The 18368-nt window shown below is 37.4% G+C and overlaps 2 protein-coding genes across 2 annotated transcripts in view; one reads left to right on the top strand and one right to left on the bottom strand.

Annotated features, from left to right (window-relative positions):
- The window catches only part of LOC144434925 (arsenite methyltransferase-like), a 320525-nt gene that overhangs the window by 58833 nt on the left and 243324 nt on the right, over positions 1–18368 (top strand). The gene's annotated exons all lie outside the window — the stretch shown is intronic.
- LOC144434988 (QRFP-like peptide receptor) lies at positions 777–8825 on the bottom strand. Its single transcript, XM_078123520.1, has 5 exons — positions 8391–8825; positions 4411–4815; positions 3931–4068; positions 2606–2818; positions 777–920 (listed from the first exon to the last, which is right to left on the bottom strand). Exons 1-5 carry the CDS (start codon positions 8823–8825, stop codon positions 777–779), a joined length of 1335 nt encoding a protein of 444 aa, XP_077979646.1.

Below are 18368 nucleotides of genomic sequence, written 5' to 3'. Positions count from 1 at the left end.
TTCATGTGGTCATGCATCATTATATGCCTGTAAGGTTCCTATTGTCTAAAACACATTCAAGAAGATATTGCAATGTTAGCTATGATTTTGATATGTCATATTCTCCTTACTTCCTTTTCATAACTCTTGTCAAAGTAACCTAACACAACAATAGTGTATGTTCATTTGGTTCGTTATCCACTGATGTGGCTATAACCAGGCGGTGTACATTACATTCATTAAAAAAATGTAAAATGAGAGAATTATCCAAGTGAGGTATGCTAAATGCAAACCTTTCGGTTTTTTTTAACAAAAGCAAATTTGTTGTGTAATTTAGAAAGTCTGGATAGAAGAGTATCTTAACGTGACATTTCATTGAGATCAGGATTACTTTACCTTTGAAAAGTCACGTCGTTCTACTTGAAGGAATACATATAATAAACAGAGTTTAGGGAAGCCAGTCAGATTTTACTTTTGAAGATGTGAAGATTTGAATCTTATCTCCATCATTACTTACCTTGCTATTGTGACCCTAGTTGTGTATAGCTGGCATGAAATCCTCTATTCTACCTGCCTTGAGCAACAAGTCAGTTAAATAAATGAGGTCCACTATCTAAAGTTTTGAAATAAACTTATATGTCTAAATTATGTGATAAACTAACCTCTTTTAGAATCCAAAATGGCCAGCGATTAAATTTAAGTTTAAAATGGACTCGGTACTGGTTTTGAAATGGCGAGATTGGAGAGATTTTAACCTTTGATTGTCAGCGAAATTTCTCCGCGAGGCGCATAGTATCTTAATTATTGACTGTCATGGCTATTGTTGTGTTGGATCTACGTGACGACTGTCCAGTAGAAAATGATATCTTCCACCTCATTCTCTGTCCAGATGTCCGTCTTCCCCTTCTTCTTAACTTGTAAAGGGTATACATAAATTCATCCTATACAAAAATATAATGTAGAATAGGTTAAAAAAATATTAAATCATAGTTTAAAGGCGTGACATACGCATACATAGCTACGTTTGACTACTTCGGTGTTGCTGAAAGAGGTGACTTGTGTACGATTTGAAACTAGTACCCGAAAGCGTGGACAACATGCTTCTGCTGGCCACAGACAATACAAGGAAGGGTGTCTGTGTACTAGCAAACGAGAAAATCAATTAAATGATCTCGAAATGCACGTCTTCAAGGATATCTGTGTACTATTTCGTTGAACACTAACTTTGAAGAAAATCAGTGCCTTTTATTAAATTAGTACGTGGTGTTAAAAAATGTTGGCAATATAAATGTTGTTCATTCGTCTAAATGGCTAAATGCAAACAATAACGTTTAAGAAAATGTACATTTTCTTGTAATACATACTAACAATGTTGACAATACAAATGCCGTTCATATCAATATGCCCGATTGGTTACAAAAATGTAAAACATTAGGTCACTGCAATTTTTTGGTTTTAAATGGTATCAAAAAATGGTACCAAAGTAAGGTCAGAAAGTAGTTGTTATTATGTAAACAACACAGTTTACATGTACAACTAAATTTTGTATGGTTAGTACTAAAGCAATGACCAGTTTGTTTTGAACGGAAAAGCAGAAAGTATGATTACGATAAGGACGTGGTGGGAGAATGTAAGGAAAATTACTTTACTCCTGATTAAACGAATACATGTTTGCGTGTTTCATTGTGCGTAAAAAGTCAGAAGTATGTAGCAGAAAATTCTCCTTTTGCCCAACTATATATAACATGGTGAACTAATGTTTGTGACCAGGATAGGCATGAAGAATGGAACGTGCCGTTTGATATCTATTCAACACATCCCTTGACTTTTCCCCTAGGAGCTTATGCATTGAATATAAATGTATCATCAATTGAACGGGAAATGTCCTGGAATCATGCAAGGCCATAATTGGATGGTCTATGTGCTGATACAATAGAAGGTTGATAAGCTGAGGCAAAAGATAATCTGGCGCGATAAAAATAATCTTATTTATGTTGCTACTTTGTATCGTCAGGCTCGACAAAAATATTACTTACATGACCCATTGCAACTTTTACGGTTTGCCTTACATGCAATAAAAGAAATCCTAGTAACATTGGTACATTTCATCATGAAATGTAAAATGCTTTACCAACGTTACTTGTAGAGTCTCCTTTCTTGCGTTGGCTATCATTGTCGCATTAATTAAAACTTTGCAGATAATTGTTTATAGTGTAAGGAGTGTACGAAAAAAATAAGTGATCCAGACCCTTAAACGGAATAACATGTAAAAAGTGTACTCAAGGCGATCAATAGGCTATACTATGTTTGTAAAGGACAGAGAAGTCAGATAAGATGTAGCAATTCTGGTAAAATTCTTGTCGATCGACGTTCTTCGATGGAGACCAATTAAGTAAAAGCAAATCATTGTCTGATTCGACTAAAACCTTATTAACATTGATTAATCTTATCGTTTGGCAAGACGAAAGTTAGAGTACAATTAATATTATTACTTTTCAATCCATTGATGTGCCTGAAAAAAACCCGCTACTACAATGTATATATTTTAGCGACGATTTGCTAAATTGGTGGTCTTTGTAATAAAAAAATTGCAGTTGACGATAAAAGACGAATTTGAGGTACTCACTCTGAAGCTATCGTTAAACGAATATATGATAGGATTCATGAAGCTATTTGCCATGGCAAGCCAATGGAACGTCAGGTATACTGTGATTGTTGTTTTATGGCTTGTTGTGTTGTCTAGATATTGAGTATCTAAGGTTGTAACGATCACAAAGAGTTGTAAAGGTAACCAACACAGAGCAAAGGCCAATACCACTATCAGTAGCATCCGAATAACCTGGAACAAATACCATACAAATGAGATGACATATCTTTGTCTACATTCACAGTAAATACATGAAGGACGTCGAAAAAGAAATCAATATTATTGATGCTGCATATATATGTGAATACAATTTCTCTTGAGTCGCTCTCAGGAAAACATGTATATTTTTCTTATGCTATGCACACACACACACACACACACACACACACACATATATATATATATATATATATATATATATATATATATATATATATATATATATATATATATATATATATATATATATATATATATATATATATATCACGGCTAATGCAAACATTTAACAGAAATAAAATCTATATGAACTGTTTACCCATTACTCTACGTTAAACCCTAGAGTGCATATAATAACACTCGGCTTGCATAAATGTTAGTCATAGCATAAAACATTGCACTTTGTGTAGGCCTTTAAAAAAACACCTGCTCACATCTCACCCATTTTCTTTTACAAACACCGTGTAGATATTGAATACGTTATATGGACATTAATGACAAACAATAAGTATATACAAACCAAAGTCACTGCAGATAAACTGAGTTCATCTATATACATATCATAGATTCATTCATTCTTTCCAGGATTCATACAAAAATCAAAAGCAGGCAGATTGTTTCCTCCTAATTCTGAAATGGTTTTATTATTAAATGATGTATGCAAGAACATAGACGCACCAGAGTATGAAATACGGCTGTTAATACCATTTTTGAGAATTCTAAGCCAATTCATGAGGGTTTTGATTTCTAACAAGAAAGAGTGTAAATCATGCATGCATTTGTTATGATAATTTACAATGTAAATATAACGGCTCGGAAGATATGATTTATTTACAATGATAACGAAGAATACCCACTGCAGTTGTCAAAAGGGAGCTATCTTTCCCATATCAGTCATCAGGTAGGAGCAACGTAATTAGGAAAGCGCAAAGCAGTACAAATAGACTTGCAGAAATGATTGCTACAAATTCAATATTCTTTACAGTTGGTCGTAGTATGTATACGTACATGCGTTGATAGAACTCTCCTAATGGAATTCTGGAAATTAATTTGAAGACGAAAATGTCTAACTTTAGATAACCTACTTTCTTGATTTTCAGAGTTACGCTAAGGTTTTCTGTAATGTACATTTTTTGTTCTTTTAGATTTGATAGTAAGACGTAATTGCCAGTGTCGAGAGTGTAATGCATTCTTCCTCGGTCTCCAGGAGAGTGAATCAATGACTAAAACAATTTTAAATAATTACTTTTAAGAAATCCTTTGTAATATTTGCCAAGAAATAACACAGACTTAAAGATGTCGAACGAATGAGTTTTATGTTCATGAAACAAAATTAAGGATAATTTCCAAATCAGTTATGAGTGTGATTCTGCAATCATAACCAGTATGCTATTAGAAAGGGTTTTCCGCTTGATTGAATTCTATACACTGATTTTCTCTATGAGCTTAAAAATCATATCTCGGACTGAACTATCAAATAATTTTGATCATATCACACGTCCATGTTTGTAATATCCGTTTTGGGAAATGGATCTTAAAGAACCGGGTGTCACATCATTAAATACCTTTTTCCTCGTCACCAATTGCACGTCAGTCATCGTTCTTTCAGAAGCTCCTGGGATTTTGCGGTTCCAGACGTTCTTGCCAATTAAAGTGTACGTCACACAAAGGATGATCAGGGGGATAACATAGGTAACGATCATTAGAAAATAGTCATATGCAAGCTCCTGTGTGCGATTCTCCCACCGTTCCATACACTGATAGTAATATTGATCAGTGACTTCGGGCATCAGAACTGCCTTTCCCTTGACAATAGGGGTAATCCCAAGACTTAATGATGTCAGCCATATGATTGGTATTATATATTTGGACCTTGGTTTAGCTGCATGGTTTTGTAGGGGCCTCCGAACAGCAATGCAGCGATCTATGCCTATTGCTGTTAATGTGAATATACTCAGTGTGACAGATACCTGAGAGAAGAATAGAAAAATCAACAAAACTTTAATATTGGATATGAAATTCAAATTCAGCGGTCACCCGTGAAAACAATGATCAGATAAAATATACTACTATAGATTATTCACGTTTTATAATGTTTTCTGTGACGCCAGAAACTTAGATGAAATGTAGCAGAGTATTCGTATGCTTATGGTTGCTCGGTCACATTCAAAGTTACCTTTCAGTGTGATGATTGGTTTTATATCTCAAGTTCCATATGACTGGCCTGCTATTCCGTTTGTTATCATGTTCTAAGCGTATCACTGTTGTGGAGAGAAAGAATTTTTACGGTTGAGTTAAAAGAAGCAACCTGTTTTTTCCAAGTCAATGAATCGATGAAAACAACGGTTGTTTGAACACACATAGCCATGTGCAAAGCTTAGAAATCTAACTGTGCTATTTCGTCTAGTTTGGAAAAATAGTTAATGAAATACTTCTACGGTCTATACCGACGCTGCATTGGTGCATGGAATATTACTTTGTTATAATCTTGTTGAAGAGCAGCTCCCGTTGGCGGCAGTCCCAGACGAAGCGGGTACGCATGGTTGTTAAAAAATTCGCGGAAATGGGGATGTTTTTCGTCGGCCATCTAGGTCCGTGGAATTGTAAAAAAGGGGTACTTTTTGAGATCACCCTCCGAGAATAGGGGTAGGAGGCCCTTTTACTATGCTCTCTCAGAAGAAACTTCCCGACGAAGGCCCGGGGACGAAGGTGTGTGGTCTCTGTTTTCAAGTTCAATGTGTTACTAATCTGAGCTTACACAAAACCAAACACAAGCAATCTATGACTATGTGCACATTGCACACATGGTAAATCCTAAGGAAGTGTATTGTGTGTGTTCCTTTATCACCAAATGTCAGCACACTTGCTATGGTAAACAATATTATTCAAACAATAGGGCAAACCATAGACCCTACACGAAAGTGTATAGGCAAACAGTGTACGTGCAGTGTATGGATTAGGTATCCTTGAAGGTAAAAACTCCCGGATTTCGGAAATAAGGGGATGTTTTTTGCAATGATTTTCTCCCAGATTCCCTTAAAAAGGGGGATGTTTCATTGAAATATTCGGGGAAAGGGGTACATTTGAAATTTCGCTAAAAAGCATGGGTACCCACCCATCCAGGGATCCGGACTGTCTCGCCGGGGAGCTGCTGAACTTAATAACGTCCCTCAAATCCTGTGCATTTAGTTTGGTTGAAGAAAGAGTACTTCCACAGCCACGATATAATGCATCAAAGATTCTTGTATACCTGTAATATGCTATGTCACTGGACGAAGGCCACGACTCGAAGTCGTACAATTGCACTCAACGTATTTAGAATATCATCTATGGCGACATGACACTCCTTTCTACTGTTACTTAAGTGGTTTGTTTCACGATTTTCCATCGAATACTTACAAGTGTAATTGATGAGGAACGTTTAGGCGATTACGTATGATCTCTTTGGGATCGTTTTAAGTGAGAATGTGCCTCTGGAGAGTAAAAACATTCCAAGTTTGTGTACCATAAGCATTATTGCTATTGTATCATCTGACAATTTCAATAAGATCCAATTAAATAAAGGTAACACAAGTTGAAAGGGGAAACAGGGGCAAGGCAAGTTTGTTTTGTGATTGTCGTAGAATCTGCACCGCGAAACATGTCTGAAATAAAATGCACACTTATAAAAATTGCTAAATCTAAGAATCTAAGCTTAGAAGGGGCTGGTGTACACCTGATTCTGGGGAAAAGCAGACCGAGGAGTTTCTGTATAATTCTCTTTACAAAATGTCCTAAGCATAAATTTGGCAAAGGGTTAAACAGGCAGTATAGCTCCTCGCCAATCTGATTAAAATCTGATGTTAGATAGGCTGGTTTTCCTGTATTTACCTTTATTCCATTGTTATTGCGTCTTTTACGTTAGTTTTTTATTTTTCCTGGGCGAACGCCTTTCGTTGGAAAGGCGTTCGCTCAGGAAAAAAAAACTAACGTAAAAGACGCAATAACGATGGAATAAAGGTAAATACAGGAAAACCAGCCTATCTAACATAAGATTTTAATCAGATTGAGCTCCTCGCTTGCTTTGATTTACAGACTGCCTCGTCCACATACATACATACATACATACATACATACATACATACATACATACGGAAAGCAATCTGATGTGGATAGTTTTAAAATCAGAATACTTAGTATGGCCACTTGTTTTCAAGTACTACAAATGATGAAATTGATCCCGTGTGTCTAGTCGTCTAGTTGATCTGACATCGATATAGGGTTCTAGATACTAATTATCAGATACTTTGCATGGAATAAGTATTGCCCTAGTTCATAAAGTACTTTGTTTAACCACGAGTAAGTCCTCTCTTAATTTGTCTATTTACAATATCTATTATAAAATAAACGCACATATATGGCAAGAGATTTGAAGGGTAGGCGTTTTGGTTGTTCCTGAATTCGCATATCTGGTGCTCTTTCGTTTGTTCATGTGTACGCTTTCTCGATAGTCACTTGTTGTACATAATATGCTGAGAATACATTCCTTGATTATTATTTATGCGACCTTTGTAACTCTTTTGATGAAACGAAACTATGCTGAACTAGTAACACAAATTTCAACTGTAGATTCAAGTTTCGGCATATTGTTGAAATGAAACACTGTCATTACATATATACACGTAATGGGTTTAACCAAGGCTTTTCAACAGATATTGTAAAGTTGTAAGCTTCGACCTGATGGGGCTATCTTATAGCTATTTGAACGGCATTTATTCTCCACTTCTTTTCTAATAGAAGCCTTGCAGTGTGTTATTTGAGATACACAATGTAACAGTAGTTCATTCTAATTGATATGACAACCCAGCTTTAATATACCTTGCAAGAACTCCGCAGTAGTTCTTCTAAGGAAATCAGTATCGACTCTTCTTGCTAAGTGATTTGTACATATTTATGGCGGTACGTCGAGAAACTTGACTATGTTGATAAAGTGTAACCTATAAAGCCAATGATGCTCTGATGAATTGTTGAATAAATCATGGCATGGTGTTCACTTAAAATGACACATACAACCTCTCCGGATAAATGATAAATGTAAAATTGAAGTAACCTTTCTTCGTATTTTAACCAATTGTCGGATTGTTAAGTCTCTTTGTTCATTTAAAATTGCAATACGACTATTTTAACCATTAATTCATTATTATCAAGCATTTCGTTTTATAATTGGCTAATAATATTGTTTTCAAAAGTAACATTGCTAGGAAAGAAGCCTGCTTGGGCTAGATTTATGCAAATGTTTGGAAGATTTTGTTTTATGTTATCCACATAGTATATTTACTCGATGTAGAAATTATATGTACACTCCAGTTATGATATCATCTCTTGCAGTTGTTAAAACTAATATTGATTGTTGCATGTAGAAAGAGTGAAATTATAGATTTGGTAATAAGCAGATTCAATTCCAATATGCTCTTAAGGATCAATGAAGCAACGTGTTACGAGATAATTTTAGAACGGAACTTCCGTAAGACACTTTCAAGAAGTGATTACATCTTTCATGTCTTACCTGTTGGGCGAACAGTACAATGGGACACATCACTTCACCAAAAATCCATCTCCGAAGCATGCCTTGTATAAAACTAAAAGGCATACAGAAGATAGCCATAGAAAGGTCCGATACCGCTAAATTAACGAGGTAACGGTTTAACTCTTTCCGACTGTTTCGTCCACAGCCTAACACGCTGATAACAGTCACATTCCCAAGAATTGATAGAAGTATAGTCACTGTGTATATTGTTATCAGTATAGCTCTACCCCAGAAGGGAACAATCTCATACGGTGTGTTGATCTTTTCGCACATTTCCGCCACCATGTCGTTGAAGGAATCTAAGGAGTCACTGTAACTCACAGATATGTTCATTTGAGTGAATTCAACTGGAAATGGACACGATTCAGGGTGACACAAACAGTCCAGGACCAAATCTTCTCCAGTGATATTCATTTTTGTTGGGATGTTGCTTGATCCTTCAATTGAGCTGTTACGGTGTATCCTTTGCACAATAAGCAGTCAGAGTTAATGGAAAACTTACTAACGATTGGACATTACTAGCGCAAGACTTCGCAAACAAAGTACACACACTACCTCTTGCACGGACGTTATTCGTCAAATGAACAATTTACATGATACATCAAATGCAGGTTTTTAGTTCATAAGTGCCATCAAACGTACTATCAAATGTATATAACTACAGACATGCGTAGTCTAATTTTACCATAACTTAATATTCGATGAGACAGTTGGGTACTAACAGTCGTCTTGTAGCAGCCCCTTATGAGTGTGTATAATCATCGAAGTGCATAGAAAAGGGCATAGGCAGCATTCTTACAACGGAAAACAATTCTCTTATAAATTGACCTCGTTCGGATAACGACTGTTTGCTTAAACAAAATGGCATTTTACAACTGCCAGTTTCTTTTAATTATGCCTGCTTTCACTATTAGCCCAGTACATGATGGTTGTAAAAGTAATCAATTCGACTACGATAGCAGCAGTGCCAAGTACATTGTAAGTAAGTAGTCAATTCCTAGAGTACAAAGATAGATGTGATACAACATAGTCTTCATCTTATTGAGAGGAAAAATAACCATGGTTATGATACTATCATTCACTGTAATCAGTCAAGTAGCTCTTTTTATAGCTGAAAACACTTTACACAGTCATTTATTACGTTATAATGGCCATACATATACATATACATATACATATACATATACATATACATATACAAGGCCTATATTGAAAGCATTAATGAAATAGTACACTTTGACGCTTTGAACGCTGTAAACATGTTTAACACGCAATGATTCGTGCTTTACTTCAGTAAAAACCGGTTTGACCAGCTGATGTAAAAGACGTGGTCATATTAACCAAGGCTTTAAAGTCCAACATCATGGTTCAGAATACTCGATTGTTATAGGCATCCGTCATGAAACAATATACGAGGCAAAAGTCAAAGCTCGTAGATAATTAGTATCAATAATGATCATTTGAGTTTGACTAAGGGTAAATGAAAAGTCATTGGTTGACCATCTCTCTCACCGTCAAATACCTTCGCTCTACTGTTAGCATTTCACATTTATCGCCACCATCGCCAAATGTCCTCTTTAACATTTACGACGCAACTTCATTGGCTATCCAAGATTCAATAACTGATTTGATAGGGCTGCACTGCAAAGTTTCACTAACCCTACCACGGGAGCTGTTCATCGTATACACACACTTTGCACTAGTTAGAACAATGTATTGGGATGGTGATAGAGAGACGGTTATTTTTATTATAAGAGAGGGTCACTTTTTGAGGAAAATGGAATCGACAGTGGCCACGAGCACATTTTAAGAGACAGATCCCAATTGCTTCCCCCCCTTTCATATTACTGAACACTCCCTAAACAAACAATTTGACCTCATCCTAGTGTATCTAACTTTGATAGTCCTGTGGTATCTAACACGATAACTCACACACCATAATAGGGGGTTATCGGGTCGCGCGGTTTATAGCAACTCACAACTACAGCAACTTGAAGCTTGATGTAAATCACTGACAATTCAGCGAAGTCAGTGGACTGTGAGAGACTAGAGACTAGTTCACCTGTGTCAAATCCTGAAGACTACGAAATCATGTAATGACTTTAGACAATCAACGTTTACGCACGCTGTAAAGGAAAACAAATTGGAAAATCCATTGATCTATATCGAGATAATATTGTGTGCTCGAGTTTATCAGGTTCAGGTATTTCGTCACTATTTTATACAATTTAGCTGACTTCTTGTTTGTCGGAAAGACATAGTGTCTCTAACGTTACCACTCATATAACTTCTTGTGTAGGTTTACTGAGTCGAGTCACGTCAGTACATTTACGTGCCCTCACTCACTCACTCACTCACTCACTCACTCACTCACTCAGTCACTCACTCACTCACTCACTCACTCACACATTCATTCATTGGAGCGTTAAGTGTTTACAGGGGGACCGCAGAGGGATATGGTGGGGGTCACTTTACAAATCGGCTCTTGGGGAGATGATATTTTTTAGAAAATGGGATTGGGGAGGGTTACATTTTACCTTGACCCTCTGTATTGCCTAACATGGTTTTATTTTGGGGGTTTGTCATCCCATCGCTGCCAAGGGTTCCAAATCCCATTGCAGCCATTCGGGTTAGGGTTAACCATGATATCAGCCTATATCAAATTGCTGCTGACTACCATGTAATAAATTAATAGTCGGTTGTGGTGTGATGAGAGGGGTGGGTCTGACAGGTGTAAAACGGAAGTAGTTGGGTAAGATACTATGGCTAATGTTGTGGAGATGTTGACCTGGCTCCCGATGATGTTAGGAGTGTGCCAATTAATCATCGGGAGTTGAATTGTGGCCTTCAGCTCAGCCAGTGAGATCCAAACACAGGTATTTATTAATGCAGTGCCTTCACACGCATATCCACATGGTGGTAGTAGTAGGAAATTATCCAATGCTTCTATAACTTTCACATTGGTGGCAGCGGTGTGAGCCGTTACCATTGATATTTGGACCCATGTCCTTTTACATATCTGACACCATTTAACTCATGTTTTGAATAGGGGAGGGTGATGTTTTAGAGAAAGAAAGTTGAGGGCACGACAGTTGGGGAGAGTCACATTTTAGGCAACAGTTCGAGCCTAATTGCCCCCCCTGTAATTACTGAAGGCTCCCTACATGACGTTCTTGTTCTGTGCGCTTACGTGGAGCCCTAAATCTCTCCAAATCCCCAGTGAGGATGATAAAACTGCAAACCGAAGGATCTAGAATACATATAAAGCAAATAAGGTACATTAATTACTTTGTATATTAAGACATTGAATCAATAGGTATATTTGTATGGAACGAGGTATCATAGACACGTTTGAAGAACAACGAACATCAATCACACAAGTGTCGACGTCCGATAAGGAACATATCTCTCATTAAATACATAGTTTGTCATTCCAACCAAAGGTACTTAGTTGATTGTGTTTCAATCTAGTACTCAATTATAGGATGAAACACAAGTTCAAGGTCACGGTAAAGCGACCTAGAACTATAGAATTGGGCCACAACTGGCACGTACAAGCTCGACTAGTTTCTAAGAACTATTTGTGTGGCCCTGGCCAGACATTTGTTTTGTAATTCTCTACATTATCTATTTTGTGGCTCATTTGACTTATGAATTTGGCTATTTTGTAGATTTGTAGATAAGTTTAGAGTATTTTGCAAGCCTATAATTCTGGCAATAAAAGTTATTAATTTGAATTAGCATATACATACATCACGATTGTTCACAACAATTTTGCCAGCCATTCACATCGATAAAATGGTGATATGAGTACCAAAACTAACGAATGTGTTTATATATTTTCTTTTATTCTGTATTACCTTTCAATGTGATTTAACTTAAATTGGCCACAAATAAATGCTACAATGTGTCGGCAATATGCAAGACATGGCTGATTTCGACAATCCACCCTGAAGGTCAAGGTCAAAGGTCACTGTTCTTACAAGACAGCCTGTATTTGCTCAGGCCTAAAAAAATAACTGTTTGGTTCCGGTTACCCGACCCCATCTACCTTTTCACTGACAACCATCAAGGTTTTTTTTACGTATTCGAGAAAAAATAATAAGATTGCAAAAATTGTGTAGTCTCGCAAGAAATAGTGGATGCGGAAACTGACATCAACTTAAAAAGACAACATAAAAGTGTTCTTCCAATCTGTAATGGCTGTACATCTGATAGGAAGAAATAAACAACATCGATGCCATTTGGAAAACAATCGACAACCTGAACGAGACACTCGCACAGAAAAAAAATATACAATAAAATAAAATAAAAAATCTACCTACCCCACACCTATTCTAAAATTGAGCGAAATCGGAATCACACAATTTTTTATTAGGCCTCATAGGGTATTAGACATTGCATTAGGCAGAAATATATTGCTTATATATACAATAAATATGACCATAATTCAGCAAAAAATTAAAGGCGCACACAAATTAATTAATGCTTGTTTATATTAGCTTTGTTCTATATCACCTGTAAACATGCTTTAAAAGAAATTGGCAAAAATCTCTTTGATAGCAAAAACTAGCTTGATTTTGATGATTGACCCTAAAGGTCAGGGTCAAAGGTCTAGCTTACATATGATAATAAAGGGATAGACACTTGATTTTGTGACCACAACAATGGCTGCCATTCAGTCAAATTTGCATATGCAGTGCATATGCCCATAATAGTATATGATATGTCACCATTGTACCAGGTTTGATTGAAATCTGAAATCAGACTTGGCATGTCTGAGAAATGTTGAATTATGGACAGACTGACGTAGCCACAGTCTCCCTAAATATTCACTCCTATAAATAGCCTCGAATCGTGCAAGTCAGTAGTACTTAAGATAGTCAAGGTAAGATAATACAGGTTTTCGAAAATTTAAGAAAAGCATTATGTGAACTATTTTTATTCGATGGACTGCAGTTCAGCAGTGAGTAATGAAGATCGACTCCTTTGAAAATTTACGAACGGAAATGCCAAAAGCACACAGTTCACGTTGCAGCGCCGGAGGACAAACGAAATCAGGAGTGAAGCAACGCTCTGTCTTCTTTAGATAACGACATGCTGTTTGCTCATGCCTTTTAGAATACACACTACGTGGTCTCATAGCAACATCTTCCTTTCATTTTAATGCAGAGACCAACATGTCGCCAGATTTACCGTGGGAGTGCTGTTAAATGCATCTTGTCTCAAGGATAACGGTGATTAAATAAACTCTGACAGTGATATAGCATGAAAGGAACGGGTGATGTAAAAATTTTGATCATTCAGGTTTCTTTAAGTTTTACATGATTCGCGTTGCCTTAAGCAAATGTACCTTATAGGGAAGTGTGAATACAAAACAATTCGGGCGCCATACAAAGTGCTGACTTCATAACTAATAATAACCGTTTAAATTTAAAGACAGTATGCCTATACTATGTATACTTCACATTCCAAGATGAGATACTTACAAGCGATGATTCATGATTTAACATTGATGAAATAATTTGCCCAATATTAATGAAAACAACTCAAACGGTATTTCACTGTATATGATTAACAATAGAGTATTGTGTATCATAGTCCAAATGAAAGGTATTGGTTTGAAATGTTAAAAGATAAAGCTGGCATAATCTTTGAATACATTCATTCTATATAATAGCAAAGGGAGCTATTCTTTCCCATCTGAATCAGTTATGTTGTTGTTTTTAGAATCCCCCATTCATGGCTACCAAACTTGTGACAAGTCGCTGATTACCGCAAGGGGCTGGTCAGTTTCTCCGGCTAGGGAGGGGCCGGTCCATTGTTCCACCGGGCCGACGAAAAGTCACCGACTCCCCCCCCCCCCATCTGTAAAATCCCCCATCGCTTAATTCTAAAACATGAGGACCCACCCATACATTATATTCAGATGACAGGTATTTTTTATTGTGACTCAGCATGGACTGCTTGACTGTCTCGCAAATACTTATAAGATCCAAATATCCGGGATAGCACTATCATATAATTATTCACTACACATGGTTAATATATGCAAAAAGGAGTTCAATACCATCTTGACAGTAAACGTTAGGGGAATAGCTTGAGATGGGAATATGTATACCTCTCATGGGGCTCCTGGTTATGTTTGAACTCTCACCGAAAGTAATATTAAAATTTATGTAAGAAACTGGCACAAGAGCAAACACCACAGTTCAGACAATGTTATATGTCATTAGAGAAATGGATTTTTCTTCCATCACAATCCAAAACATAATGACCTTCACCCCTATCCACAATTTTCAAAACAGGGTGCCCCCCCCTCCCCATTGCCAATAAAAAAACCCAGGGTAATCCCTACCAATCCACCGCCCTATGCCGAAGAAACTGACCAGCCCCTAAGCACATCTGTCTGTCTGTCTGTCTGTCTGTCTGTCTGTCTGTCTGTCTGTCTGTCTGTCTGTCTGTGTCTGTGTATGTATGTGTCTGTGTGTGTCTCTCTGTCGCTCTGTCTGTCTGTCAGTCTGTCTGTCTGTCTGTCTGTCTGTCTGTCTGACTCTCCCTCCCTCCCTCTCTCTCTCTCCTCCATTGCGTGAAACGGTTACATTAACCTTTTAAAACTAATGTAAATCCTAACACGGTTTGCTCGTTGTAATCACATTATGTATATGTTCGAACGTGATTACTAATACTTGCGTTTGCAGTTGGTTATAACAAATCGTATTAGTAGAGTATATATATATTTACAGTTTACTTAATTCACTGGATTCGTAAGGCTACAGATGAGACTGTAATACACGTGTGATAATGATTTCTAATTCGATGCGATGCTAGCATCATCCAATTTACCTTGAAGATCACGATTTCACAGTGAATGACCTGTATCGTTGTTGTTAATTTAACCATGGGTGCCATTTGTCGAATCCTTCTGTTCAAGTCAGTTATAGTATTGAAGACAGCTTGCAATTAGTCGATATTTGCAACACGATAATGAATTAGGATGTATTTGATATTTATGAGCTAGTTTACACACTTCGTGCATATTTAAACCATATAATCAACATCACAAGGTTTAAAGTAGTGAAGGATAACAATGAGTCATTTCGTTCACGTAATGTGTAATAATGCTAAACAGTCTGAGCAGCATTGTTAGCTGTCTGACCAGGATTGATAATACCAAACAGTTTGAGCACCATTGTTAACTGTCTGACCAGGATTGATAATACCAAACAGTCTGAGCACCATTGTTAACTGTCTGACCAGCATTGATAATACCAAACAGTCTGAGCACCATTGTTAACTGTCTGACCAGGATTGATAATACCAAACAGTCTGAGCAGCATTGTTAACTGTCTGACCAGGATTGATAATACCAAACAGTCTGAGCACCATTGTTAGCTGTCTGACCAGGATTGATAATACCAAACAGTTTGAGCAGCATTATTAACTGTCTGACCAGGATTGATAATACCAAACAGTCTGAGCAGCATTGTTAACTGTCTGACCAGGATTGATAATACCAAACAGTCTGAGCACCATTGTTAACTGTCTGACCAGCATTGATAATACCAAACAGTCTGAGCACCATTGTTAACTGTCTGACCAGGATTGATAATACCAAACAGTCTGAGCAGCATTGTTAACTGTCTGACCAGGATTGATAATACCAAACAGTCTGAGCACCATTGTTAGCTGTCTGACCAGGATTGATAATACCAAACAGTTTGAGCAGCATTATTAACTGTCTGACCAGGATTGATAATACCAAACAGTCTGAGCAGCATTGTTAACTGTCTGACCAGGATTGATAATACCAAACAGTCTGAGCAGCATTGTTAGCTGTCTGACCAGGATTGATAATACCAAACAGTCTGAGCAGCATTGTTAACTGTCTGACCAGGATTGATAATACCAAACAGTCTGAGCACCATTGTTAACTGTCTGACCAGCATTGATAATACCAAACAGTCTGAGCACCATTGTTAACTGTCTGACCAGGATTGATAATACCAAACAGTCTGAGCAGCATTGTTAACTGTCTGACCAGGATTGATAATACCAAACAGTCTGAGCACCATTGTTAGCTGTCTGACCAGGATTGATAATACCAAACAGTTTGAGCAGCATTATTAACTGTCTGACCAGGATTGATAATACCAAACAGTCTGAGCAGCATTGTTAACTGTCTGACCAGGATTGATAATACCAAACAGTCTGAGCAGCATTGTTAGCTGTCTGACCAGGATTGATAATACCAAACAGTCTGAGCAGCATTGTTAACTGTCTGACCAGGATTGATAATACCAAACAGTCTGAGCACCATTGTTAACTGTCTGACCAGGATTGATAATACCAAACAGTCTGAGCACCATTGTTAACTGTCTGACCAGGATTGATAATACCAAACAGTCTGAGCAGCATTGTTAACTGTCTGAGCAGGATTGATAATACCAAACAGTCTGAGCAGCATTGTTAACTGTCTGACCAGGATTGATAATACCAAACAGTCTGAGCAGCATTGTTAACTGTCTGACCAGGATTGATAATACCAAACGGTTTGAGCACCATTGTTAACTGTCTGACCAGGATTGATAATACCAAACAGTTTGAGCAGCATTGTTAACTGTCTGACCAGGATTGATAATACCAAACAGTCTGAGCAGCATTGTTAACTGTCTGACCAGGATTGATAATACCAAACAGTCTGAGCACCATTGTTAACTGTCTGACCAGGATTGATAATACCAAACAGTCTGAGCAGCATTATTAACTGTCTGACCAGGATTAATAATACCAAACAGTCTGAGCAGCATTGTTAACTGTCTGAGCAGGATTGATAACACCAAACAGTCTGAGCAGCATTGTTAACTGTCTGAGCAGGATTGATAACACCAAACAGTCTGAGCAGCATTGTTAGCTGTCTGACCAGGATTGATAATACTAAACAGTCTGAGCAGCATTGTTAACTGTCTGAGCAGGATTGATAACACCAAACAGTCTGAGCAGCATTGTTAACTGTCTGAGCAGGATTGATAATACCAAACAGTCTGAGCAGCATTGTTAACTGTCTGACCAGGATTGATAATACCAAACAGTCTGAGCAGCATTGTTAGCTGTCTGACCAGGATTGATAATACCAAACAGTCTGAGCACCATTGTTAGCTGTCTGACCAGGATTGATAATACCAAACTGTTTGAGCACCATTGTTAACTGTCTGACCAGGATTGATAATACCAAACAGTCTGAGCAACATTGTTAGCTGTCTGACCAGCATTGATAATACCAAACAGTTTGAGCAGCATTGTTAACTGTCTGAGCAGGATTGATAATACCAAACAGTCTGAGCAGCATTGTTAACTGTCTGACCAGCATTGATAATACCAAACAGTCTGAGCACCATTGTTAACTGTCTGACCAGGATTGATAATACCAAACAGTCTGAGCAGCATTGTTAACTGTCTGACCAGGATTGATAATACCAAACAGTTTGAGCAGCATTGTTAACTGTCTGACCAGGATTGATAATACCAAACAGTCTGAGCACCATTGTTAGAGGTCTGACCAGGATTGATAATACCAAACAGTCTGAGCAGCATTGTTAACTGTCTGACCAGGATTGATAATACCAAACAGTCTGAGCAGCATTGTTAACTGTCTGACCAGGATTGATAACACCAAACAGTATTGACAGTCTTGGAAGATATGGGTTTGAGAAGGTCTTCCAGACATTTTCCTCTTTACATCCCGTAATTTAACCATCCAAGCATTGCTCTTCCATCAGTATTGTTATAATGATGATATGATAACACTACAGTTATGTTGCGCGGATTACATTATATGCTGTGAGCATAATAAGTGACTCAAACCAAATAGACATACCACAAGGGCTTCGCTAGCGTTTGAATTCGTTAATTTCCGGAATTTTTGAACTAAGCCGAGTCGGAGAGATGAGAACAGTG

Source organism: Glandiceps talaboti, chromosome 5 (assembly GCF_964340395.1).
Source record: "Glandiceps talaboti chromosome 5, keGlaTala1.1, whole genome shotgun sequence".
In the NCBI taxonomy this organism is placed as follows: Eukaryota; Metazoa; Hemichordata; class Enteropneusta; family Spengelidae; genus Glandiceps; species Glandiceps talaboti.
This window is presented reverse-complemented; position numbering and strand designations above follow the sequence as displayed.

Coding starts and splice junctions, on each gene's coding strand:
- LOC144434988 (XM_078123520.1), bottom strand. CDS start 8,825: ATGAATATCACTGGAGAAGATTTGGTCCTGGACTGTTTGTGTCACCCT. Junction 4,816..8,390: donor TTGTACTGTTCGCCCAACAG/GTAAGACATGAA, acceptor TTCTTCTCTCAG/GTATCTGTCACACTGAGTAT. Junction 4,069..4,410: donor AATTGGTGACGAGGAAAAAG/GTATTTAATGAT, acceptor AAATTGTTTTAG/TCATTGATTCACTCTCCTGG.